At 43.5% G+C, this 27,975-nt stretch overlaps 1 protein-coding gene across 4 annotated transcripts; it reads right to left on the bottom strand.

Annotated features, from left to right (window-relative positions):
- Positions 1–22: 22 nt before the first annotated feature.
- On the bottom strand, positions 23–27,890 carry tcaim (T cell activation inhibitor, mitochondrial). Of its 4 annotated transcripts, none has more exons than XM_072260895.1 (10): positions 27,402–27,524; positions 22,235–22,367; positions 21,393–21,543; positions 20,383–20,632; positions 19,100–19,222; positions 16,154–16,251; positions 13,119–13,210; positions 12,161–12,393; positions 9,724–9,855; positions 23–5,818 (listed from the first exon to the last, which is right to left on the bottom strand). In XM_072260895.1, exons 1-10 carry the CDS (start codon positions 27,458–27,460, stop codon positions 5,809–5,811), a joined length of 1,281 nt encoding a protein of 426 aa, XP_072116996.1. In that variant the 5' UTR covers positions 27,461–27,524; the 3' UTR covers positions 23–5,808. The 4 variants fall into 4 exon arrangements, with proteins under 4 accessions (XP_072116996.1, XP_072116987.1, XP_072116977.1 ...); XM_072260886.1 differs by lacking the exons at positions 23–5,818; positions 27,402–27,524 and adding exons at positions 6,256–8,955; positions 27,824–27,890; XM_072260876.1 differs by lacking the exons at positions 23–5,818; positions 27,402–27,524 and adding exons at positions 6,256–8,955; positions 27,609–27,816.
- Between the last annotated feature and the right edge of the window lie 85 nt (positions 27,891–27,975).

Here is a 27,975-nt window from a genome sequence, read left to right as displayed (position 1 = left end):
TCTAATATATAACATTTTAGAAATTTTAATGTAGAAATTGTGCTTTGTGTTTACAGGTACCTTGGATGTAACACCATATACCAGGATTTTCAACAACTTTCTCGATCAGTGGATCCAGAATAATTGTCTAGGAGCATCTTCTGGCACAGAGTTCATGAGGACAAAGAACATTCCCATAAACTTTTCAACTGGAAGAAACGTAATTACAGCTCTGGGCAGGTCCAATTTGTGGCCGAAAGCAAAACTCAGTGTAAGAGTAAGTCTGCAGTGTTTGGTGCACCCAGGCCAAATATTTCTTCAGTCTGAAATTTGTTCTGTCAACTGCTCATTTCTGATAGGCTCTGTTTGTTTAGACAGGGGGTTCCCAACCTTTCTTATGCCATGGCCCAATACCATTAAGCAAGGAGTCTATGGACCCCAGGCTGGGAACCCCTGGTTTAGACTAATATTTACTCACTGTTGTCACACTCTGTCATTGTCCTGTCAGATAAGCCAGCATCATGATAGTTCTGTTTTCTCTCCCCTCACCTTTAACTTAATAGAACATCTCCTTACACTAGCTGGCTTAAAAACAAGTTTCAAAAACTATTGAACATTTTGTTGGCAAGTAGGGCTATTTTATTGAATACCTCTGTCCTTTCATTAATTCAGTGGTTTTCCCAAGTAATGCTATGTCTTAGTTTGGAAAAAATTAGTAGAACTTTTGATCCTCGATTCGATTTTGAGAGAAGATGGGGCTCTTTTGCCAAATATTTGAATTAATTTATATGGTTTCCTTCTAATCTTATTTTATGTAAATGTGAATTGGCAGTTGATGATATTTCATATATATACATACACACAGACTGCTCCAGGAGTTTGATCCTAATGGTTTTTTCTCTTTTTTTCTTCTTTTTTCTTTTTCTTTCTCTTGTAGTTAGTGGGTTTTTTTCTTTTAGTTAGTTGGGGTTATCTTTTTTCCTTCTTTATAATTTTTTTTCAATATCATATATTTTTTGATATTTTTTCAGCTTCATTAACTGTATATATATCAATTTGTTGAAGTCTTGTATCATTTTATAGCTGTAGAAGATTGTATCAATAAAAAGATTTTTAAAAACATTTTTAAATGCTAGTACATTGAGATGCTGTTCCTTCAAGAAGGAATTGGATTGATCAGAATAGAGATTACAGTTAGCACAAAACAGGCCCTTCAGCTCATAGCGTTCATGCTGAGCATCAGCTCTCATTTACACTGATCACATTTTATTCTCCCCACATTCCACTGATTCCCCCCCACCCCACACCCAGCAACCTGCCCAAGATTCTGCCACTCACCTATATCCAGCAATTTTGAGGCCAATTAATATACCAATGTGGAGGAAACGCATAGCAAGAATGTACATACTCATACAGATAGCACCCAATGTCAGGATTGTCGCTGGCACTGAGGCACTGGCTGTCTCTGAGCCCGTCCACATTTCAGAGAGGGAGGGAGAGCAGCCAGAGGTCTTGGTACACATTGGTACCAATGACATAGGAAGGAAAAGCAATGAGGTCCTTAAAAGAGAATTTAGAGAGCTAGGTAGAAGCAGGGCCTCCTCGGTAGTAATTTCTGGATTGCTGCCTGTGCCGCGCACCAGTGAGGGTTGAGACAGGATGATTTGGCAGATCAATACGTGGCTGAGAAGTTGGTGCAGGGGGCAGAGCTTCAGGTTCTTGGATCATTGGGATCTCTTCTGGGGGAGGTATGGCCTGTTCAAAAGTGATGGGTTGCACCAGAACCCGAGGAGGACCAATATTCTCTCAGGCAGGTTTGTTAGAGCCGTTAGGGAGGGCTTAAAGTAATTTGGCAGGGGGATAGGAACTGGAGTGAAGGGACTCAAGATAGGACAGATGGTAAAAAAGTAAAGATAGCGTGCAGTCAGACTGTCAGGAAGGGCAGGCAGGTGATGGGACATAGTCGGAGCCAACAGAGTGAGTATCAGTACATTAGGGACGCAAAATCAAAAAGGATAGCAAATATGGTACTCAAGGTGTTGTATCTCAATGTGCGGAGTATAAGAAATAAGGTGGATGATCTTGTTGCACTATTACAGATTGACAGGTATGATGTTGTGGGAATCACTGAGCCGTGGCTGAAGGATGGTTGTAGTTGGCAGCTGAATGTCCAAGGTTACCAGTTATATCGGAAGGATAGGAAGGTAGGCAGTAGGTGTGGTGTGGCTCTACTGGTAAAGAATGGCATCAAATCAGTAGGAAGATGTGACATAGGATCGGAAGATGTTGAATCCTTGTGGGTTGAGTTAAGAAACTACAAGGGACGTTGATGGAAGTTATATACAGGCCTCCCAACAGTGGCTAGGAGGTGGACCACAGATTACAGCAAGAAATAGAAAAGGCATGTCAAAAGGGCAATGTTATGATTGTCATGGGAGATTTTAACATGCAGGTTGATTGGGAAAATTAGGTTGGTAATGGATCTCAAGAGAGTGAGTTTGTTGAATGTCTAAGTGATAGCTTTTTAAAGTAGTTTGTCATTGAGCCTACTAGGGGATCAGCTATACTGGATTGGATGTTATGTAATGAACCGGAGGCAATTAGCGAGCTCAAGGTAAAAGAACCCTTAGGAACCAGTGAGCACAATATGATTGTGTTCAATTTGAAATTTTATAGGGAGAAAGTGAAGTCTGAAGTAGCAGTATTTCAGTGGAGTAAGGGAAATCACAGTGATATGAGAGAGGAGTTGGCCAAAGTAAATTGGAAGGAGCTGCTGGCAGGGATGTCAGCAGAGTGGCAATGGTGTGCATTTCTAGGGAAAAATGAGGAAGGTGCAGGACACGTGTATTCCAAAAATGAAGAAATACTCAAATGGTAAAATAGTACAACCGTGATCGACAGGGGAAGTCAAAGCTATTGTAAAAGCAAAAGAAAGGGCATACAACAAAACAAAAATTAATGGGAAGGTAGAAGATTGGGAAGTTTTTAAAACCTACAGAGAGCAACTAAAAAAAGTCATTAAAGGGAAAAGATGAAATATGAAAGCAAGCTAGCAAATAATATCAGAGTATGTTAAAAATAAAAGAGAAATTAGAGTGGCTACAGGACCATTAGAAAATGAGGCCAGGGAAATAATAATGGGGGACAAGGAGATGGCTAATGAACTAAACGAGTATTCACTTTGGAAGACACTAGCAGTATGTCTGATGTTGTAGTGTGTGAAGGAAGAGAAGTGGGTGCGGTTACTGTTACAAGAGAGAAGGTGCTCAAAAAGCTGGAAGACTTAAAGGTACATAAGTCACCCAGACCAGAGGAAACGCACCCTAGGGTTCTGAAAGAGGTAGTGTTAGAGATTGTGGTGGCATTAGAAATAATCTCTCAAAAATCATTGGACTCAAGCATGGTGTTAAAAGGACTGGAAAATTGCAAATATCACTCCACTCTTTAAGAAAAGGAGGAAAGCAGCAGAAAGGAAATTATAGACCAGTTAGCCTGACCTCAGTGGTTGGGAAGATGTTAGAGTCAATTGTCAAGAATGAGGTGATGGAGTACTTGGTGACACTGGACAAGATAGTATGAAGTCAGCATAGTTTCCTTCAGGGAAAATCCTGCCTGACGAACCTGTTGGAATTCTTTGAGGAGATTACAAGTAGGATAGGTAAAAGGATTGCAGTGGACATTGTATACTTGGACTTTCAGAAGGCCTTTGACAAGGTGTCACACGTGAGGCTGCTTACCAAGTTAAGAGACCCAAGTATTACAGGAAAGTTACTAACATAGTTAGAGCATTGGCTGATTGGTAGGAGGCAGCGAGTTGGAGTAAAAGGATTCTTTTCTGGTTGGCCGACAGTGACTAGCAGTGTTCCACAGGGGTCGGTGTTGGGACCACTTCTTTATAAGCTGTATGTAAATGATTTAGATGATAGAATAGATGGCTTTGTTGCCCAGTTTGCAGATTATACAAAGATTGGTGGAGGGGCGGGTATTGTTGAGGAAACAGGCAGGATGCAGAAGAACTTAGATTAGGAGAAGGGGCAAGAAAGTGGCAAATGAAATACAATGTTGGAAAATGCATGGTCACGTACTTAGGTAGTAGAAATAAATGTGTGGACTATTTTCTAAACAGGGAGAAAATACAGGAATCTGAGATGCAGATGGACTTGGGAGTCCTTGTGCAGAACACCCTGAAGTTTAGCTTGCAGGTAGAGTCGGTGGTGAGGAAGAGGAAGGCAAATGCCATGTTAGCATTCATTTCAAGAGGTCTAGAATACAAGAGCAGGGATGTGATGCTGAGGCTTTATTAGGCACTGGTGAGACCTCACCTTGAGTACTGTGACCAGTTTTGGGCCCTCAAAAGATGTGCTGGCATTGGAGAGGGTCCAGAGGAGGTTCACAAGGATGATTCCAGGAATGAGGAACATTTGGTGGCTCTGGGTCTGTATTTGCTGGAATTCAGAAGGATGAGGGGGATCTCATTGAAACCTTTCAAATATTGAAAAGCCTAGACAGAGTAGATGTGGAAAGGATGTTTCCCATAGTCGGAGAGTCTAGGACAAGAAGGCACAGCCTCAGGATAGAGGGGCACCCTTTCAAAACAGCGATGCAGGGAAATTTCTTTAGCCAAAGAGCGATGAATTTGTGGAATTTGTTGCCACATGTAGCTGTGGAGGCCAGGTCATTGGGTGTATTTAAGGCAGAGATTGATTGGACATGGCATTAAAGGTTGTGGGGAGAAGGCCGGGAACCGGGGTTGAGGTGGAGATAGGAGAGGATCAGCCATGATTGAATGGCGGAGCAGACTTGATGGGCCAAATGACCTCATTCCTCCTATGTCTTATGGTCTTATTAGCTGTGGCACTGGGCTGCCCCTTATCTGTAAAGCATCCAGCCTTTCATATAGCATTCAGTACAAGTGATCACCTGGATTGCTACAGATTGTCAGAGGGAACAGGGTTCAGGAGGAACTATTTTGTTTTGACTTTCAGGATCTAGGCATTGCTAACAAGATATTTATTTCCCTCAAGAAAATGGTGCTGAGCCATCTTCAAAAACCTGTGTCCTTCTGCTGAAAGTGTCTATGATGTTTTAGAGCAGGAATTCCAAGATTGGATGCAGCAAAAGGAAAGGTCAATATTTTTCCAAAACAGGATGATGTTAAGAATTATAAGGAACCTACAAGTCTTGGTGTAATCAAGATCCTGCTGTCTTTGTCCATGGTGGTAGAGGTTGCAGGTTTATAAGGTGGTGTTACAAGTGAAGCTGATTTTGTTACAAAAGAGCTTGGGCAAGTAACTACAGGGCATTTTGTAAAGGGTACACACTGCAGCCAATATACACTGCCTGTGGAGGGAGGGGATACTTTGGCAGTTGATGGGATGCCAGTCAAGTGGTATGCTTTATTTTTAGATGGTGTTAACCTCCTTGAAAGTTGTTTCTGCTGCACTCATTTGAGCGAAAGAAGAGCATCCCATCACGCACCTGACTTTGTGCCTTGTAGATGGTGAAGGGCTTTGAGTTGGTCATCATTAACCTTTTTAATCAATTCTTCCCACATTCTCATCCACTCCTCCCAGACGCTTCCACTCACATACATACTAGGGGCAATTTACAGCAGCCACTTCACCTTAGCGATGTAGAGAGAAACCAGAGGAAACCCATGCAGTTCAGAGGGAGCACATGCAAACTCCACACTGACAGGTCAGGATTGAATCCGAGTCTCCAGTGTTGTCAGGTATTGAATGTCAAGTGTAGGTAGTGAGATTCTCTCTTGTTGGAGATGGTCATTGCCTGTACTTTCATGGAGTGGCTTTAGTTCCTTTGTCTCATAGATTACGTGCCTCTGAAAGGAGGGAAAGGGAAGAGATGCTTAGTGGAGGTCATCATGATGTGGGCACATGGTTTAAGAAGCAGCTGGCATCTTCCTACCTAGTTAAGATTGACAGAGATTGGAATGTCCAGGCACAGGAAGTCATAATCTCAAATAAGTGTGTTGCAGCTTTTAAGCCTGGGATTAGGGGAAAGTCTCACTCAGAATGTTATGAATCTTTGGAATTCTTTCCTAAGAAGGCAGTGGGTTCTTGATCACCAAGGCTGCCACGGACAGATTTTTGAGCACTATTATATAGGACAGGAAAGTAGAATTGAAATTGATTGGCCACAACTTTGGTGAATAGCACATCAGCTTTGAAGAGTTCTATGGCTTACTTATTATATTCTTGTATGAATCCTCTTTCTTGAACATGTATTCAGTAATTCAAATCAGAGCAACATGGACCCAAAGATTTTAATCTTATTTATTTATTTAGAGATACAGCACAGAATAGGCTCTTCCAGCCTTTTGAGCTGTGCGACCAGCAACCCTCGATTTAACCCTAACCTAATCACGGGACAACCTACTTACCCTACTTGATTTCAGATAAGGGGTACTCAACCTGTAACATAAACTACTCCCAATTCCTTGTTTCCTGTTAGAACTGGAAATGCTATTGGCAATGAAAATGTTTCTAGTAACAAATGCAAGCAATATTCAGAGTCCTAGTGTCTCAGCAGATTGTGCTGAGAAGATATTCATTTTTTGGAACATATCCGTTGTTTCACATTCAAGAAGGTATTTTAATTTACTGGCTTTTGTATTCTCAAGGTATGAAGATGAAAGTTCATTTGCAAATGGAGAATAAGCAGCAGCAGTGGACAGACTGCTGGCAGCCACTCGAATTTCAGAACCAAAGCTTCAAATAAAATGCGCAACCGTCAACATTGCAAAAGAAGAGATTTTCAGTTTGTAATATTCCTCTGCCCTCAGGTGCCTTGAACAGAAAATGAGGTTGGGAGGCAAGGTTTGGCACTTTGGCTAATAATATCAAAGGTATTAGTTCAGCTTGAACATTAATACAGAGGAATCTGGTTAATTGGGACACATTGGGACCAATAGATTTTGGCCCAATTAAGTGGCTGCTCTAATTAGCTTAAGTTTCATGGAATTTGTAAAAAAGGCATAAAAAAGACAACTACCGTTTATCTGAGTTACAAATTATGTATTTAAATGAAATACAGAACAAATTAGAACACTACCCATACTGCTACAGTACTATAAAACTGTATTACTTCATAATTATCAGAGGAATTCATCCAGTGTATGCTGTTGTGTTCTTTTGATTGACTGTAAATGAACAAATTCAGCGCAGACACCTAGTGTAAATAATGAACTGCCTTCGTATAATGCTTTCGACGATAGTATTCTCCAAATCATTTTTTTTGTAAATTTCAAGGTGATTGTCGTTGCCTTCAAATACTTGGTAGTTCCTACTTGCTGGTAGCAAAATAGTTGAATTTTCACTCCTAGCCCCTTTTGGCATCCCCAAGTCTGAATGTTTGAAACTGTAGTGAGGAAAACAGTTCCGAATTGTCTTACTGCTTATTTCTCACCAACTATCAGTGACAAAAATCACTGTTTTTTGAACACAAACCCACACATCCGATGCTATTTATGAAGTGTTCTCTCTACGCACGTAATACCTAATGGCCACACAAGTGCATGCCACAGATTCTAGGTGAAACCTGTTTGGTAACAGTCTCCTGTCTCAGTTAAGCAGCATAATGTTCCAAATAAACAAAGGGAATCCCGACTTATTTCCTAATTCTGTTCTTTAAGGGTTGTTCCAAATAAGTGGCTGCCCCATGTAACCAGAATCCACTGTAGTACATTACATCAAATTGCTAATCACTGTATAATAAACCATTTGACTTTGAAAGTGACTTTAAGGTAATCCAATATGTTGTGCTGTAACAAAATTATTTGGACAGGGAGCACTAAAATCACTTCCCTTGAATGGTGATGGGGTGTTAAACATTCACTTCTATTTGGTGGTAATGATATATTCTGCTTGCAGTTGATAACTAGCTTCATTTGTGAAGGTGTCCTGCTGAAGAATTGCAGTCAACAGAATAAACCACAACAGAGGCAGCAATTCTACGGCATCTAACCAGCCCAGACCGGGCACACACCACCTCAAGGACTGCAGTTCAATGAAGAGTTATAACAGCTCAGCTTCCAGGTCTGAGGGTCAAATGTACCTGCAGCTCCTTCATCAGGAAAGGACTTATTCTGAAGATGAAGAATTTTTCCGATGCTGCTCAACCTGCTGAGTTCCTCCAGCAGATAACAGCACCTGCAGTACTATGTCTCTTTCTTTCCTCTTTGGATGGTATTTGCTGTTATTTTCTCCTTTGGATTTTGGAGGAATTTCTTTGCAGTGCAATTCTGAGCTATCATTGGCTAAGCCCAAGCATCATTGTACTCTTCCTTATGTAAGCATTCCTGTAATCACCACCAAGATTTCACTAATCTTGCACAAAGATTCCTGCTGAGAGAATGGGTAAGTTCCACAATCCTTTGTGAAGCTTCAAAATCTCAGCCAAAAACTGCCTGCATTCGTAGTTCCTTCACTGAAGGAGGCTTGCAAATCCTCTTGCCTGAGTACGAACTGGCTGCACTCGTGGAAATACCGAGAACAACGAGTCAGATGGAAGAACTGGTGGGACTCATCACATTTGGCATATTATATGCTGTTATATTTGCACAAATCAGAATACAGTTGCCAAGCTAGGATTTCCCAGCCCTGGATGTCAACTGCACTTCCAAAAAAAAACAATGCAGGTGTCCAGTTTTCACATGTGAATTTCATGTAGTCACCTGGCACTGCTCCATCCTAGCAGAAACCACCCAACTGTTTTCTCTGCTTTTTTTCCCCCATCTACTGTTTCCAGTTCCAGGGAATGCACAAGTCACCATCCTGTAACACTGAGTAGAAATGTGAAATGCACAGGTGTATCCCAGATAACTCCATCTGTTCCTCAAGCAGTCTTTTACATGACTGTATCATCTGTTCGCTGGATACACTTTGCTCTCTGTACAGTCTCTTGAGCCAAAACCTCTCTGTGCAAGATTTGATTAGATCTTCCTGTTGTACTTTTAACCTATTGGGATTGAAAAAAAAGTTCATAATATTCTGGAGTAAAAACATGTAGGCCTAGAACTTGTTGGAAAAGAGTGATTAGTGACTTTCAGGCGTAAACTGTGTATCAATTTCAGGGAACTGAGATGTAAGACAAGTTGCAAATCTTCAGAATTTTCTATTTTGCTCATTTTGAACAAACTTCAGTAAGTAAGTAATATCCTTGACCTAGAATGGACTGGCTTCTAATGAGAGCACCCTGAATGGGTGGTAATCAACAATTTGCAAGTGGATAACATTTTACATTGGTAAATATCCCAACGTGCTACACAAGAGTGTCAAAATTGAGATGGTCATTGATAAATCTGTAGGAAATTGGGACAATGTTATCACACTGATCAAGGTGAACAGCATGGACATGTTGAAGAGGAAGCCAGAGAAGGAGAAAGGAATATAAGGCTATAGAGAGAAACACAAGCGGAACACAAACACTAGTGTTTGAAGTTGCATATACTTTTACAGCAATGAAATAATCATTTGAGGAGGATAACTAAAATCGGTAGCAGCGCACTAACTGGTTTTGATTCCCATTTCCATTCTACTGTAAGTCACAAGCTGAGAAACAATTAAGTGACTCACCCAGTTTCCAAAACCACACTGGACACACCTCATGTGCAAGCATGCAGTGTGTCAATATGACACCTAGATCACATATCCCAATCCTATTGGATTGCTTTCAAGTTACACTCTCTCATTTTCAGCGTGCGACAGGTTAGAATCTTTCACTTACTCCTCCTCGTTCCTCAGGAAATCTCTGGCTGTCTGTGTGTGGCTCAGAATAAACCACTGCAAGGCAGTGGGGTCACAAGTGACGGGCACTCTCAGCTGGCCTGTCTTAAGAAGAATAGGTGCAGAAGAGCCTCTGAAATGACAGAACAACATCTGGTTAGCGGACACAGTTGAAAGAATGGAGGAGTATAAAGGAACATTTAAAACGTGACCCTGACTGCCTCTCTCAACTTCAGAACGTCACAACCAAAGTATTGTTTTTAAAGAGCTATTAGAGGAAATGTCAGAATCAAATTACAGAAACAAGTGCTCAGAAAGAGCAATGGGACAACTGTTAATTATTTTTGGCTGCGGAGAGATAACTATTCACTCGGATGCAAGTTAGTCCTTTGCTCTTCAAAAGACTGGTAGAATCTTGAGCAAAAGGTTTTCATTTCTCCTCCGAGTGAAAGTTATGAGACCAAAAAATAACTTGGCACTTTTGAAATAACAGTGGAACTGGAGGTGGGACAGGGACAAAGCAATTCTTTTTTCTGTTGGAGGACTCAGAGTCTGTGAAAGGCATCCCCAAAGGAGAGTGGAAGCAGGGTTTAAGACCAAGGTAGATGTACACGTGTTAAGTGTCATGCCTTGGTTAAGATTTCTATTGCTATGCTGTGAGGTGTTTTTATTTTAATAGTTTTCTGTAAAGCAGTGTATTCTGTAGAGTGTTTTGGCTTTGGCTAAAGATAAAGAACCATTTTGTCCTAGTTAGGAATGTTGTGTCAGACAATCGGGTTTGTCTTGATTCATGTTGTAACTTTCTGCTCGGTGGGATGCGATGGAAGATTTGGGAGAGCTGGGCGGGATCAGGTTTCTGAAAGACAGTAGTCTGGTTTGGGGTCTTCTGGCAGGATCTGCAGAGCGGGGCACAAGGCAAACTGCTTGCAGAATGCTGCTCGAAGGAGAGACCCCACTGTAAGAAGTATTTTGTGCAGACAAATGGTTCCAAGGAATAAGTGCCAGTACTCCTGAGTTAGCCAGTTTGTTCAAGATGGTCTTCGAGGAGAGTTTTGACTGTGGCTGGTGTCTCTCACGCAGGACATCGGTTCAGTGCGTGGGTAAAGCGATAACACCTGACTACCACAGTAATGAGCTCCAACATTTATGTGCACGATTGGACTAGTTTAACTGTAATAGGCCCTTATATTTTTCTTTTCTTTTTCTGTTAACTGTCTGTTAAAGTTGAAATATTGGTAAATACACTTCCTTTGTAATTTTATGCCAGTGTATGATCTGTTATTTCCTGGACAATTGATAACTGTGTACGGGGCAGTATTTGCACAGCATTCACTACAATCATCAAGTTCCTCAACTGGAACATCCCAACTTTTCTGTTTGGTTGAACCCCAAATCATACCAACCCTATACATTTATTGCTTATGAAAGGTGGCCTCCTCACTGCTGAGTGATGTGGCTGTTAGCAGAGTTAGCTGATAAGCCAAGTTTTTATACGAGCCCGGTGGCAGGGTTACATAAGCAAGGGGCAGGAGTGAGGAGCTAAGGTTACAATTAGATCAGCCATTAATGTGGGTTGAGCAGGATCAAGGGGCCACTTCATTGTGTACATTTGTAACTGCTGCTTACAAGTAGAAAACAAGTTCTCCATTATATAAATACAACTGAAGTTAAATGCAGCTGAGATGCCTACTCAGATTGGGCAACTCTTTTGCAGCACGCAAAGCAAAATTATCCTTGGACTTTTCAGACTCCACCCATTCACTATTGTTGCAGCTACACAGGACCCTGGTCAGAGCCCACTTGCAAGTACTGGGCTCAGTTCTGGTCACCTCACTACAGGAAGGATGTGGAAACCATAGAAAGGGTGCAGAGGAGATTTACAAGGATGTTGCCTGGATTGGGGAGCATGCCTTATGAGAATAGGTTGAGTGAACTTGGCCTTTTCTCCTTGGAGCGACGGAGGATGAGAGGTGACCTGATAGAGGTGTATAAGATGATGAGAGGCATTGATCGTGTGGATAGTCGGAGGCTTTTCCCCGAGGCTGAAATGGCTAGCACGAGAGAGTGCAGTTTTAAGGTGTTTGGAAGTAGGTACAGAGGAGATGTCAGGGGTTAAGGTTTTTTTAAAACGCAGAGTGGTGAGTACGTGTGGAATGGGCCGCCGGCGACGGTGGTGGAGGAGGATAAGATAGGGTCTTTTAAGAGACTGCTGGATAGGTATATGGAGCTCAGAAAAATAGAGGACTATGGGTAACCCGAGGTAATTTCTAAGGACATGTTCGGCACAGCTTTGTGGGCCGAAGGGCCTGAATTGTGCTGTAGGTTTTCTATGTTTTTCTATTTCGGCCTCTCAGAGCAAGTTATGCACAGTACCCTAACAACTTCAGAGGCAAAGCTCAGACACTCATGGATCAGACTTTTTGTTTGCTGTCACTCACTTTTCTAGAATCATCTGCAGTCCTTTAAGACTTCGTGGATGAAACAGAGGTCGGTTGACAGTCAAATTCTGATGGAAGACTGTTAACATTCTGTAATAATCCTCTAGCATCATCACAGGCTGCAGGTCTTCATTGTAAATTAACTCCATGTCTCCCAGAAGGAAGCTGATCCTCTCTTCCAACAAGCAAACATGGTGGTGAAGATCATAGTAGGTAGGCAACCTCTCCAACAGCTTCAAGTAAGAACAGGTTAAAGATTTATTGCAATAATCTTTGGTGTATTTACACATATCTCAAGTACTTTATTCCTTTGTTACATTCGTTACTTGCCTCTCACCTCTTACGGAATTTGGTACTCATCCTAATACCAACTATTATAATTAGCACCAAGTCCTGTTCACTTTTCACTCCTCATTGCTCATCTAGATCAAATCATGGCTCAATGCACAAATTGTAAATAAGTCTCATGCTGGCTTTAAGTCCTCCATGGATAGACCCTTCCCAACCTCCAGAAACTCATCCAGGCCAAGAACCTGCTCATCTATGGACTCCTTTAATTCTACCTCCTAAAGGTCCCAGAGTTCAATTATTGCACCATTGGTGCCTCCAGCTGCCCATTTCCTAACGTCTGAAATTTTTTCTCTAAACCTTTCTCTTTTAAACCGCTTGCTAAGAGTTAACTTTTTGACTATTTTTAAGCCATTGATCCTTGCTATCACATCTTGCTATCAAAGATTTCTTGGTGTATAACTGGAAGTTGTTTCCCCATGTAACAATGAGATGAAGGGTCAGATAATCTTTATTAATTAGCATGGCATCTTCCTGTCACTCTACGAACATGAAGTGGGCACAGCCAGACTAAGCTGAGACAATACAATTAGCACCAAAATACTGAACACACAAATGCACAAGCTGTACCTAAGAACGTTTGTAGCTGTTACTAATTAGTTTGACTTACTTTTGTCCAGTGATGATGGACATCTACAGTTCCCAACATAATCTGCCCTGCGGCATTCATTCCAGAGTGCTCTGCAAAAATTATTGTACACCCTGTGCAGAAAACAGCCAAATCCAGAACACAGCATAAGCAGTTTACTTCAACACGTAATGCAGAAAATGTACCCCCACAGACTTCTATTTTAAATTGATTATTCCCAATTCAAGATTATGGTCACCACATCTCAGGAAGGAAGTTGGGCGTTATGGGGAACACAGTGCAGAATTATTATGTGGATATCAGGAGTAAAATGGATAAACTAATAGGGTGGACTCCACACCCAGGTGCGTGGTCCCTGCATTTGGAAGACTAAGGGTGGGAGTAGTTCTAAAAGGGTGTTTAATCTGATTTAAGGACTTGGTCAGGAGACAGGTGGTGTCAGTAACAAAAGGCACAACAAGATTCAGGAAATAAAAGGGTCATACCAGTGCAAATCTGGAACTCACGTCCAGTCCCATTCTCTGCCCGCCTCCTCTCGTCTCTCCAAACACTGCAGATGGTGAGGGTCAATTTCAATTTTCAAATTTGAGGGGTGGGCAGAATTCCAGGGATGTTTAATTAAAGCAAGCGCATTGTGTTGAGAGAGAATTCGAAGGACTGACCACCTCTTTGTTTCTCAAAGTAGTGGAATTGATAAGGAGGTGAGGAGGGATAAGGAAAATGCTCAGGAAAGGGGGTAAGGGAGAGAGGAAAGGTTATACATCAAAGTCAATGAACTCATATATCTTAGCTCCAAAGAGGCAGGTAGCTTGGGAAATTTGAAGCATTAGAGCAGTGTCTTGGTGCAAAGAAAATGGAGCCAGCAGCAGTCTACAGGACAAGAAGCTAAAAGCACACCAAAGTTCACTTGCAATTTCCAGTAAAACCCTATGGTTTCAATGTTAGTGCCCAAGGGTTAGGTTTGAACAGGAATCTGCAGCATGACTGAAAAGCTTGGGAAAGTGTACAGCATTGAGAGAAGAGCGGAAGGCCCTTCCTCTGCTCAGACTTCCTTTGGTTCAATAATTTCCCCAAAGAGTCAGAACTGAGAAAAGCCTGGGAAGTTCTCAGACACGTACTAGTTCTGATTTACAGAGGCAGATTCTCTGCAACCTCCTGCAGGAGGAAGCATGAGGCCAGCCAGATAGGAGATGTTTGTGACCGAGTACGTGAGTGAATTGAGTGCTGCCACCTTGTTCTAATTCCCATCTGGAAACGTGAACAGTTGGCTCCACACGTCCCAATACTTGCCTTGTTTGAACTTCCCCGAAGTTCTCCATCATCACAGCACCAAGGTCTTCTAAACACAATATCACAGTGTGATACTGCACATTATGAGGGTTTTCCACACATCCTACCTGTTCAAAATTTGAAGAGTCTCAGTTACTCCCAGTCCCCTCTCTCCACACAGCCCTACCATGATGTCTCAGATCACAATCACTGTACAAATTAATGCTCAGTGCCACCTATTTCCTTTGCCAATTCCTTCATTCTGTACCTTCTGGTTACAAACCCGTTTACCATAGGAGATACTTTTTTTTCTTATTTACTGTATCACTATTTGAATACTTCTACTAAGTCTCCTCTTGGCCTTCGCTACTTTGCCAAAGACATGCATAGATCCAAAGTGACCAAGGTAAACGGTCTCCCCTCAACCAGTCTTCAGCCTCCAACACAGCTGGCCTTACCATCCTCCATCACCCCTCCACTGGAGGGAATCGGTGGGCAGGCATCATCTGTGGGGATGGGGGGGATGGAATGGACAGTTAACGTTTCGGGTTGAGACTCTTTACTTGGACCAGTTGACATGTCTACTGCTGTCCAGCTGGCTGAGAATGTTCTTATTCTCTTCAATCCCTACAAACCCCAGTAACAGCCAACAAACCTCCTGCAATGCCTTTAGTCACGGTCAGTGAGCACAAGTACTGAAAGAGAAAGAAGAAAGGCTCTTGGAGAGGCCATTCCTGCCCCACGAAGCCATTCCTGTATTCAAAAGGATCATGGCAGACCTGCAGCTCAAATTGGTTTATCCTTCAATGCTCCACCTTTCTCAATGCTCTAAACCAACCGAATTCCCGGAGATTCTGATTATCCTCTGATTCCCACTATGCTTTGGTTGAGCGATTACCAGGTTCCAGTCACCCTTTGCTTTTAGGGCTCCCTGATCTCATTTGTGAGAAACCAGTCTCCTTATTCATGGCAATTCTGCCCGAGGAAACGTTCTGCTCTGGAGAGTTTAGCTTAGGGGTCAGCAATCTCACCCCCAGGGCAAAATCAAGTCCTGTCCCACTCCTGACATTTCAGAATGTGAGCCACAGTGCTGGGGGAGAGTCACACTGTTAAAGACACAGTGTCATGGATGACTCATTTAACTGAGGCACTCCTTCCTTCACTTGTGATCAGAAACATCCCATAGACTATTTCAACAAAGTTCTCATTACTGTACTGCCAACACTAATGAAACTAGAAGTGATTATCTGGTCATTATAACGTTGCTGTTTATGGGAGCTTGCTATGCATAACATGGCTGCCATGTTACCTGTGTCACAACAGTGATTACACCACACATTAACTCATTGGCTTAATAGCAATTTGGAATTTGTTGAGGTGCTGAAAGACACTGGGGAAGCAATTTACGTGTTTTATTTTTCATAAAACACATAAATCAAACCCTGGGGGGCAAATCAAACAGTTAGGTCATCAAACAGTGTCAGCAGAGGAAGTAAAAACAAGATGCTTGAGGAACTGAGTGAGTCAAACAGCATCTGTGGACTGAAAGAGATGAAGGGTCTCAACCCACATCAACTATTCATTTCCCTCCACTGATGCTGCCTGACCCACTGAGATCCACCAACACTTTGCTTTTTGCCCCAGGCGGCAGCATCAGCCATCTCTCGTGCCTCAATGTCAGTGGGAGGTGGTTAAAGGCGGTTAAGTGGCGCAGAATGAATTCTGGATACAGGTTTTACTTGCATACCATCAGTCTGTCGAGAGCGGGTGAGTATCTGAAGACACACCTTTGATATTGTGCAAGACTGCAGAGTTCTGCTGGGCAAATCGGTTCAGGCTGTGCAGCTGGCTGCACCGATGAGCCACTCCCCAACTCTTCCGCCATCTAAGCCAAGAAGAAAATTAGGATCAACTTACCACAGCACAGCTCCATGCACTAAAGGATCAGAAGCATTTTTACAACTTTAATTTATCAAAGTGTGTGTGCATGGGACAGCGTGAGTGAAGCACACCTTTTCTGAAGTTTGTGGGTTAAAGCAGCGGTCCCTAACCACCGGGTTGCAGACCGGTAAGGGGCCGCAAAGCATGTGCTACTGGGCCGCGAGGAAACGATATGATTTGGCGATATGAGTCAGCTGCACCTTTCCTCATTCCCTGTCACACCCACTGTTGAGCCATTACGCATGCCAGGTCGTTACCCGCACGTCATCCGTGTCAGGGCGGGAAGGAGATCAACTCCACGAGCTTGCAAATGACGGCGGGCTGAAAAGTATGTTTAACATAACATCTCTGCCGGCATTCTGGATCAAAGTCAAGGCTAAGTATTCTGAGATAGCCACGAAAGCACTGAAAACGTTGCTTCCATTTTCAACATTATATCTCTGCAATGAATGCAACGAAAACTAAATTGCGGAATAGACTGGACATAAGGAACCCCCTTCGAGTATCGCTGTCTCCCATCACCCCTCGATAGGACTGTCTTGTTACAGGAAAACAAGCCCAGGGCTCCCACTGATTCAACGATATCGGTGTGTTGCAATTATTTTATATGTTCTTACGAGGAAAATATGTGCTGTGTGTTTAATATCCAAACGTTACTTAAAATGTTATGATGCTATAAGTGACTTATATAACCATAATCACAATTACAGCACGGAAACAGGCCATCTCGACCCTTCTAGTCCGTGCTGAATGCTTACTCTCACCTAGTCCCACGACCTGCACTCAGCCCATAACCCTCCATTCCTTTCCTGTCCATATAGCTATCCAATTTTTCTTTAAATGATAATATTGAACCTGCCTCTACCACTTCTACTAGAAGTTCATTCAACACTTGCTTCAACCTCCCCTGTCCTCCCCTGATAATCGACTTATCACTATATTCATGTGAGGAAAATATGCGCTGTGTGTTTAATATTAAAATCGTTAGATAAACCCTTTTAGAAACAAAATTGAGTGTATTAGCCACTTATCACCTATATTCCGGTCGTGATTAACACCCCCCCCCCAAACAGAATCGCCAAAAACGATTTGGAGGGAAAAAAAACTGGTACGTACGCGCATGTGCACTGGTGCCCGCGCATGGCTTCATGGTAATTGTAGTCTTTCTAGGGGTTAACACAACGTATTTGACTGCTACTCTTGTCTGTTGGCAACCCTACCCCCCACCCCCACCGGTCAGCTGGTCCGCAAGAATGTTATCAATAATAAACCAGTCCGCAGTGCAAAAAAGGTTGGGGACCCCTGGGTTAAAGCACCACACCAGAGACCTGACCATTAAATCTGAGGGGCTGCCTTTCACTGGAAATATTAAATGAGGTCTGTATGCCATCTTCCAGGAGAGGGTAAGAGATTCCACAACTTACTTCAAGGGAAGGAAGGGAATCTCTCTGATGGCCAAGTTTGACTGCTGGATTTTTCCATGTAACAATGAGTGGAGTTTTTCATTTTATACTTTTGAATATGCGCAAGATCCAGTTGGTTTCCCTTACTGATACCAGTTCCCTCCCAGTCCACTGATCACAGTGTTTCTAAAGTCCATTTCTGGGAAATGACATGACGACAAGGCCCAACCTTTTTCCTTGAGAAGGCGTAAGGAAAGCTGCAGTGAGGTAGACAGTTCTAGAATCAGACCCAGCAACAGGGATTGACAACCTATTTCCAAATTAGGCTGCTGTGTGACTGGGAAGAATCGTGAATGTGATGGCTTCCCACGCACCTGCTGCCCCTTAGCTTTCCAGCTGGCAGAGATCACGAGACTCTCTGAAGCAGTTATGTGAACATTAACCTTGACTGGCCATGACTCATTTATTCAGACACCAGATCAGTCCTGATCCTTTTATGGATTTTACTGCAGTGATGTGAAAACAGGAAGGCCTCTTAATGATCAGCTGAAGCCCTCAATACCGGCACCACTCTGACAGACACTATTATACACTGCAGGTAAACCTACACTCTGGGACATAATAAATGAGTGGCTGTATATTTATAAAACAATGGCAAAATATTCCACAGCATTCCATAATGAAGCCATTAAGCCAAGTCTGCATGAATCCACGTGGAACTCCAGGGAAGCTGACCAAAAGCTTAGTAGTGAAGGTTTTGTGGAGTGACTTAAAAGAGACAAGAGTGATGTCGTGTTGCAGTGACAAAGCTTAGAGTTTACAGAGTTGTGGTGGAAACCCAGGTGGTACAGGATGGATAGTTGGAGACATGAAGAAGGTTATAGAGAGAGGCCCATGGAGGGATTTGAAAGGAATGATTAAAAATTTCAATTTAAAATCAGGATGTTGGTGTACGTAAATGAGCACAGAGGGTGCTGGGCAAGTGGGAACTGGGGCAAGTTAGTTGACAGGTAGCGGAGACAGAGCGGGATAATTCTGAAATAACAGGAGTCCAGGCGAGGGTTTCAGTAAACAGGCAGGGTAGGAACAGAATCCGGGTTAGAGTGTTAGTTCATGGTTAAATAGGACAAAGAGACGGCAAAGGTCTAGTTCAGCCCTACAAATAGGACAAAGAGACAGCAAAAGTCTAGTTCAGCCCTACATCTTGAAATGTAACATCGAATTGGAACTTGCCAAAGAAATGTCCAGGATGTGGTAAAGGACTAGATGGGGCTCGCACTTCTGAGGCACAAGATCACAAATTAATAAACCACACAAGGACACATTTAAAAACCTCTAAATGACACAGTGTTTCTCTCTGTTTCTTGAGTTTGTGTTCAGCATACATACCTGATATCGGTTATCTCCAGTTGCTGACAAAGCTCTGTTTTTAGGCGTTGAAGGTCATCTCGCAGTGGAAGACTGGCAGTCAGTCTTTCTAAGGCGAGAGATACATTTTTATTCAACCACAACCTACAAAAGGAACATCAAGATCAGTGTCACTGGTCCTTAAAGGCTCTCTGGTCCAAATACACTAATTTCTGGTTTTGAGGGTCACCCAAATTTCAACAAGTTGGCCACAGGGATCAGTGCAGGGACCTCAGCATCTGCATTCTGTAACAGTAACTGTGAGGGTGGAATTAAAGAACGTATCCTAATTTGCTGACAATACAAAGCTAGGTAGAAAAGTGGGCTGTGCAGCGGCCACAAGGGATACAAGTTGGTTGAGTGAGAGTGAGAGAGAAAACACAGCAAATAGAATATAATGTGGTGAAATGTGAACTTATCCACTTTGACAAGAAAACAGAAGAATTTTTTTTAAAAGGGCAAGCCATTTGGGTGTTCAGCAGGACCTGGGAATCCATAGACATGAGCCATCAAAGTTACCATGTTGTTGCAGTGGGGGTGAAGTTTGTCAGGTGACTGGGAGCCCTTTCAAAACGCCAACACAGACCCAGGAGACATCAGCTGTGATCATACTGAATGGCAGGCAGGCTTCAGGGGCCTGAGGGGGTGACTCCTGCTCCTGTGGGAGTGGGAGAGTCGAGGACCAGAGGGCTCAGCCTCAGAATACAAGCATATCCCATCAGAACAGAGATGAGCAGGAATTTCTTTAGCCATAGGGACAGAATCTGTGGCACCTGCTGCCACAAATGGCTGGGGAGGACAAGTCATTGGGTATATTTAGAGCTGAGGTTGATCGGTTCTTGATTAGTCGGGAAGTTGTGGAAAGAAGGCAGGAGAATGGGATTGAGAGAGATAATAAATCAGCTTGAACGGTGGAATAGACTTGATGGGCCAAATGATCTAATTGTGTTCTTGTGTCTTATGGTTTCTGACTTGAGATTCTGTTCCAGTCACGCGAGTTATGTGTTAAGGAGGTTGTGAACTCTTTCACATCCACTTGAGAGAGGGGTGGGTTATCAGTTTCCATTCTGCACCAGCACTGAGGTGATGGTTGGGCCGGCTGTCCGAGTCCCTGCAGTGCAGATAAAACACATAAACCTGACCCACAGGCAAGGATGCTGCACACTGAGCCCCAACGTGAAATGTCAACAACGGGAATTACTTCTCACCAGATGAAGACCCGTCCGCACAACCTAGCTTCTCTAAGAATATGGAGGCACTCATACCTGAGTGTAGGTTCCAGTTGCCGAGCAGAACCCAGCTCCTCCTCTGGGTCCTGGTATCCTGTGAAGGTGTAATATGTCTTATCCCACCGGATGGGTCGACTGAATGGAATGGTTCCATTTTGATGAGAGAAGTCCACAGCAACCTCTGACTGCTGCACATGGTCACTGGATAAATTGCAGCATTTCAAGATATTTACAACAGTACTGAGAAGGTCCTGAGTATGAAGGGTGAAGCTGACAATTCGAAACCCTGAAATAAATCATTTGCCTTTAACTTTCCAGCTTAAGCAAAATAATTGTTTATTAACCTTATTAAAACAAACTTACTAAAGCGCATTGCGAAATCCGCACAAGAAGAGGCGATTCAGCCCAATGACTACTCTTCAACTGGACCCATTCATCCTGCTCATGGTCCTGGACCAGGACTTAAACCAAACAATTCCTGATTCAGTAGCTAGGCAAGAGGTGATGGGCACAGACTTTGTTCAGTTACCGAGAAGCTGGGTCTGTTCTCCCTGGATTGGAGGGGATTAAGGGGTACACCACAATTGAGGTGTATACAATAGATACAGGAATTGTTTCCCAAATTAGAGAAAGATAATACTGGAGCACGCAAGTTTAGGGTACGGGGTAAGAGATTCAGATGGGATCTGAGGGGGAACCTTTTTACCCAGAGAGGAGTGAGTGCCTGGAGAGCCCGCCTGACAGAAGTGGTGGAAGTAAAGTCGCCGACACCATGTAAAAAGTGTCGAGATCAGCACGTGGATCACCTGGTATAGAGTGCGATCGACTAGGTGCTGCGCAAAGGGCTTAATACGGATGAGTTCTCACTGGTTGGCATGGATGAGCTGGGCTGAATGGCCTGTTTCCACGCTGTACATTTCTATAGCTCTATGCCTCCAGTTGTGTCCTGCTTTGAGACTCCACATACCAAAACCATTCTGACAAAGGCTTTAAGTCAGGCATGTTGCAAGTGCAATCATGTCAATGTGACAACTGACTTGACAGACCTGAAGTATTCACGCACTGAGCAACACTCGCATTGCCTGTGGTCTCTCTGACATAGAAAGTGAGCTGGGTCGGTTGAGGAGTTCTGTGCCCAGGTCGCTGCAGACACTCCAGATGGTTATTCAGCTTCTTGAGAGAATTCTCATTCACGTCCTGCACAAAAAAAACAGATTTTCTTACAGCACCTTGCAGAACTACAGTATTGTGCAAAAGTCTTAGGCACATGTATATAGCTAGGGTGCCCAAGATTTTTGTGCAGCATTGTAGTAATTTTATGTATTGCACTGTACTGCCACAAATATCAGATTTCAAGACATATGTGAGTGATGATAAATCTGATTCTGATGCAAGTCTCTAGGGTGGGCTGAGAGTGGGAAGGGGGCTGTGGGAGGGGAATCGTGGTTGGGAGAAAAGGAGGGAGTGGAAAGCACCAGAGAAACATTCTGAAATGATCAATAAGCCAATGTCTGGAATCAACTGACTTTGCCTGGCGTCTCAGGGCTGGGTGTGTCTGCACCCACACCACCCCCTGCCCCTGGCACTCCTTCTCTGCCACTTGTCCCACACCCCTCCCACGGCACTCTGCCCTTGCCATTCCCAATATCCTTTGCTCCCACCAGATTTTAGAAACTTGTTCTCCACCCCACATTGACAAATACAATACTGTGAAGGAGTCTTAGGTTCCTTAGCTATATATATGTGCCTAAGATTTTTGCACAGTACTGTAACTCAAAGGATTTTATAGATGGAATAGTAAAAGCTGTTCCAGTAACTGGCCTCTGGGCCCTCGAAAACCTCTCAAGGCATTAGTTTCTTCAGCACAGCACCCACCCACACCACTTACCCTCTCTCTCGGATGTTGGCCAAAGAAATCTGGGTGTACAGCGAGGTAGAATGGCCTCAGTGCATTCATGGCATCAGTAACGGAGAAGGTTCTCACACAGCGAGCATGTTGATTACCTCCTGTGATACAAAGCCTGATTTAAGAAGGGAAATCATGGTTATTTGTGGATCTTCCTTGTTTTAATTAATTTTTTCCTAATGAAACATGTGCATCATTTTGAAGAAAATTCTAAGGAATTACTACAGATAACCTCAATGTCAATCTATTGAAAATCTTTCATCAAATTATTTTTGAAAACTCATTTTTCAGTACCCGAGCATCACTGTCAAGACTGGCATTTATTCCCCATTCCTTAACTATCCTTGAGAAGGAAGCGATGAGCCGTGTTTTGAACTGCTGCAGTCCGGTGAAGGTGCTTACACAGTGCAGTGTGAGAGGGAGTCCCAGGATTTACATCCAGTAACGAGAGAGGCACGACAATAGATTTACAAATCAGGATGGGGGTGACTTGGAGAAGAGCAACAGGAGGAGGTATTCTCAAGCATCTGCTACCCCCGTCTTTCCGGGTGGCAACATTCCCAAGGATGGGTGTACATATGGGGTCAGCAAACAGACCTACAATTCTGGCAATCTTTAACTTGCAGTCGATATTGATAAGCTAGCTGCCTCAATTAAAGTGAACAGAGTACGAATCGACAATAAGAAGTTTCCAAAGCAAACTAGAGTGTACACGGGACAAGAGTGGTGGTGATTCAGCAATTACATTACTGGGCCAGTCATCAGAAATAGGGACCCCAGTTCAAATCCCACCACAGCAGTTGTGCAGCTTAAATTTGATTAATTGTTTTGGAATATAGTAATGAAGCCATAAAAACTACTGGATTGCCATAACAACCCATCTGGTTCACTGACGTCATTCAGGGGAAGAAATTTGCCCTCCTTACCCAGTTTGGTCTCCATGTGATCCACACAGAGGACTGATTCTTAAACGACTTGTGAAATGGCAAGGCAACAAATCAGTGTGATCACCACAACTGATTTACTGGTTGAAGGCAGCGACTCACCCCACCACCCCACCTTCTCAAGGACAGAAAGGGATAAATACTGGATTCTGAGAGACAAATTGAGCACAAGGACATATAATAACAGACATCAGAGATTCATACCATGTCCAACAGTGGAAATCAGCAATCCGGACAGATATTTTTGACTTGTGTTTGTTGGATATCCAACATCCCAGCTTTGCAGGCCGATCACCTTAACTGAACTCAACTCAAACAAAAGCCAGCTGGGTTTATGTATGGGAAAACTGACCACAGGCTAAGGCTAAATATTTTCAGAGGGCTAAGGACAATTAGAACATAGAACAGTACAACAGAGTACAGGCCCTTCGATCCAAAATGTGGTGCTGACCCTTTAACCAAATCTAAGATCAATCTAACCCTTCCTTGCACTGAGCTCTCCATTTTTCTTTCATCCGTCTGCCTCAAGAGTTTCTTACACGACCCTAATTTATATGCCCCTATCACCACCCCTGGCAGCGTCAGCCACACACCTACCACTCTGTGTCAAAAACATTCTTCTGCCACCTCCATTCCAGTTTCCTCCAAACACCTTCGAAGTTATGCCTCCTTTCAATAGCCATTTTCTCCTGGCAAGAAGTCTCTGGCTATCTACTCTATCCATGTCTTTTATCATTTTGTAAAGCAAATCAGCTCTCATATTCCTCCTCACAAACAGAAAAGCCCTAGCTCATTCAACCTACCGTCATAAGACACGCTCTCTAATCCAGGCGGGATCCCGATAAATTTCTTTTGCAACCTCTCTAAAGCTTCCACAGCCTGTTAACTTGAGCTGCAACTTTGAGGATTTACAGATGTGAACCTCTAAATCCCTGTTTCTCCACACTGCTAAAGAACCCTGTCATTGACCCTGTACTCTGCCTTCGAGTTTGACCTTCCAAAGAGAACCATTTCACAATTTTCCAGATTGAACTCCAGCTGCAATTGCAGATGACACCAAGACTGGTTGCATAGTGAACAGCGAAGAAGACTATCAAAGCCTGCAGAGGGATCTGCATCGGTTGGAAAAAGGAGTTGAAAAATGGGAAATGGAATTTAATGTAGACAAGTGCGAGGTGTTGCACTTCAGTAGGACCAAACAGGGTAGGTCTTACACAGTGAACGGTAGGTAAGGCACTGTTGAATGCAGTATAACAAAGGGATCTGGGAAGACAGATCCATAATTCCTTGAAAGTGGCATCACAGGTAGATAGGGTCATAAAGAAAGCTTTTGGCACATGGGCCTTCATAAATCAAAGTACTGAATACAAGAGTTGGGGTGTTATGTTGAAGTTGTATAAGATGTTGGTGAGATCTAATTTGGAGTATTGCATGCAGTTTTGGTCAACCTACACGAAATGTATCAATACAATTAAAAGAGGGCAAAGAAAACTTACAAGAATGTTGCTAGGTTTGAGGACCTGAAAAGTTGTATAGGTAAGGACTTTATTGCTTGGTTGGAGTGTAAGAAATGGAAAGAGAGGTATAACAAGTTATGAGGGACACAGATAAGGTAAATGCAGTCTTTTTTCATTGAGGTTGGCTGAGACTAGAACTAGAAGTCATGGGTTAAAGACGAAAGGTGTGATGTTTAAGAGGAACATGAGGGGGATCTTCTTCACTCAGAGTGTGGTGAGAGTTCGATTTCAACATTTAAGAGAAAATTGGATCCACACATGGATAAGAGAGGTCCGAAGGGCTACGATCTAGGTGCAGGTTGATGGGGTGAGACTGAATAATAGTTCGGCATGGACTAGATGGGCTGAAGGCCTCTTTCTGTGCTGTACTGTTCTATACCAGACCTCTGCTCCACCATTCCATTATGGCTGATTGATTATCCCACTCAATCCCAATCTCCTGCTTTCTCCTCGTAAGCTTTGATGCCTGACTAATCAAGAATCTGTCAACCTCTGCTTTAAATATATCCAATGTCATAGACTCCACAGCCACCTGTAGCAATGAGCTTCACAGATTCCCAAACCTCTGGCTAAATAAATTCCACCTCATCTCTGTTCCAAATGGACATCCTTCTATTCTGAAGTTGTGCCCTCTGGTCCTAGACTCCTCCACAAAGGAAACACCCTCTCCACATCCACTCTATTGAGGCCTTTCAATATTTGATAGGTTTCAATGAGATCCCCCCGCCCACCAGTTCTTCTAAACTCCAGCGAGTACAGGCCCAGGGCCATCAAATGCTCCTCATACATTAACTCTTTCATTCCTGGAATCTTTCTCATAAACCTCCTCTGGAACCTCTGCAATGCCAACTTATCTTTTCTTAAATAAGGGGCCAAAAACTGCTCACAATACTCCAAGTGCAGTCTGATCAATGCCTTATATAGGTTCAGTATTACATTCTTGCTTTTATATTCTAGTCCTCTTGAAATGAATGCTAACATTGCATTTATCTTCCTTACCACTAAATCAGCCTGCAAGTTAACCTTAAAGGAATCCTGCATAAGGACTCCCAAGTCCTTTTGCACCTGATTTTTGAATTTTCTCCCCACCTATGCCTTTATTCCTTTTACCAAAGTACGTGATCATACACTTCCCTACGCTATATCTATCTGCCACTTCTTTTTCCATTCTCCTAATCTGTTTAAGTCCTTCTGCAAACTCCCTGCTTCAACACTACCTTCCCCTCTACCTATCTTTGTATCGCCTGCAAACGTGGCCACAAACCAATCATCCAAATCATTGACATATAACGTGAAAAGAAGTGGTCCCAACACAGACCCTTAAGGAACACCACTAGTCATCGGCAGCCAATCAGAAAAGGCCCCTTTATTCCCACTCTTTGCCTCCTGCCAGTCAGCTAATCTTCTATCCATGCTAGTATCTCTCCTGTAATACCATGGGCTCTTATCTTGTTAAGCAGCCTCATGTGCAGCGCAAAGGCCTTTTGAAAATCCAGGTAAACATCCACTAACTCTCCTTTGTTACTCCCTCAAAGAACTCCAACAGATTTGTCAGGCAAGATTTCCCCTTAAGGAAACCATGCTGACTTTGGCCTATTTTGTCATGTGCCTCCAAGTACTCTGAAACCTCATCCTTAATAATCGACTCCAACATCTTCCCACTACTGAAGTCAGGCTAACTGGCCTATAGTTTCCTTTCTTCTGCCTCACTCCCTTCTTAAAGAGTGGAGTGACATTTGCTATTTTCCAGTCCTCTCGAACCATTTCAGCATCTAGTGATTCTTGAAAATTCACTACTAATGCCTCTATGATATCTTCAGCTATCTCTTTCAGTACCCTGGGGTGTAGTTTATCTGATCCAGATGACATATCCACCTGCAGACCTTTCAGCTTGCCAAGGATCTCTGCCTTAATAACTACACTTACTTCTGCCCCCTGACACTCTCGAAATTGTGGCATACTGGCGGTGTCTTCCAGGGTGAAGATGGACTCAAAATAGTTATTAAGTTTTTCTGCCATTTAATAAGTATCTAAGCTCTATGCCACTTCTCAGCCAGCTCTGCACCCTAAAATGTCCTGTTGTAACCTACAACAGTCGCAGAAGAGATTTATGATAATAATTCCAAGGATAAGGGTCTTTAGTTAAATGGATGTACTGGAGAAGCCAGAATTGTTCTAAGAGAGCTTGCAAGAATTTAAGCTCAGAAAGGCATAAACAGAGTAGGCAGATGTTGTTCTCACTGGCTAAGGGATCAAGAGTCTGGGGACACTGAATGGAGACGACTGGCAAAGGACTAAAAATAACACGTGGGAACGGATTTCAGCCCCCGAGAAACACTGACTGGTGTGTTGGCATTTCCAGCATTCTCCTTTTTGTCCGGTTGAACAGCTCTGACCTGCACTTCGCCGTTTACATATTCCGTTTTTGTGTTTTCTCTCAGTCTTTAAACGATTGAACAGGCAATTCTGTAAACAACAAAACAGCTTGGGAACACTGGCTGCGCTATCACATTTGACCTTTGTTTTATCCCTCCCTCTCAGCATTTCAAAACTCTTGTTTTCTCACTTTCTGTCGAAAGGCCTGGAACGTTGATTCTGTTTCTCTCTACACATAAGCTGCCTGAGCTGCTGAGTACTGTATTTGCAGCGTCTACAGTTTTGATGTTCTGCTGTTGTGATTATGCTGACCTTGGTCGGACATTGTATGTAGTGCCCGGGTCCGGAATGCCGACCACAAGCTTCAACATGAAGCATTTTCAGTATAAGGGGCCCGGGGTTGTCCCTTGGAGGGTTCGAGAGATGGGGGCTGGTGCTCAGATCAGGGGATAAGGTGGGAAGGGGGTCGGGGGTTAATCTGGGATCTGGAGCAAATGGTAGGAATGGGCTCGCTTTCACCTGTTCAGCGCCCAGAACCGCCGCAACAGCGGCTCCCCGCGGATCATCAGCCGCCCCGGTTCCGGACTCCCCGTTACCACCGAGGCGTGGGGCCCCGCCGCCTCCGAGTCCGAGACCACCGCCAGGCCCCACCAATCAACCTGAACAATCGAGTCGGGCCGGGCCGGGCCGGGCCAGACGCAACCAATCGACCGCGGCCGGGCTGGCAGACTCACGCAATCGATCTGGCGGTGGGTGAGGTTGTCGCCGTGCCGTCAATGCCCGGTAGTCGAGGGCTCGTATCCGAACGGGGAGCCGTGTTTGAAAGTCGCCGTCCCCACAGTGTCAGATCCGAACTATTTTGGAAGCTTGAGGCTGGCGGTAGTGG

This window comes from Mobula birostris, chromosome 1, assembly GCF_030028105.1.
Source record: "Mobula birostris isolate sMobBir1 chromosome 1, sMobBir1.hap1, whole genome shotgun sequence".
Classification (NCBI taxonomy): Eukaryota; Metazoa; Chordata; class Chondrichthyes; order Myliobatiformes; family Myliobatidae; genus Mobula; species Mobula birostris.
The sequence above is the reverse complement of the archived record's forward strand: the minus strand, read 5'-3'. Positions and strand labels throughout refer to the sequence as shown.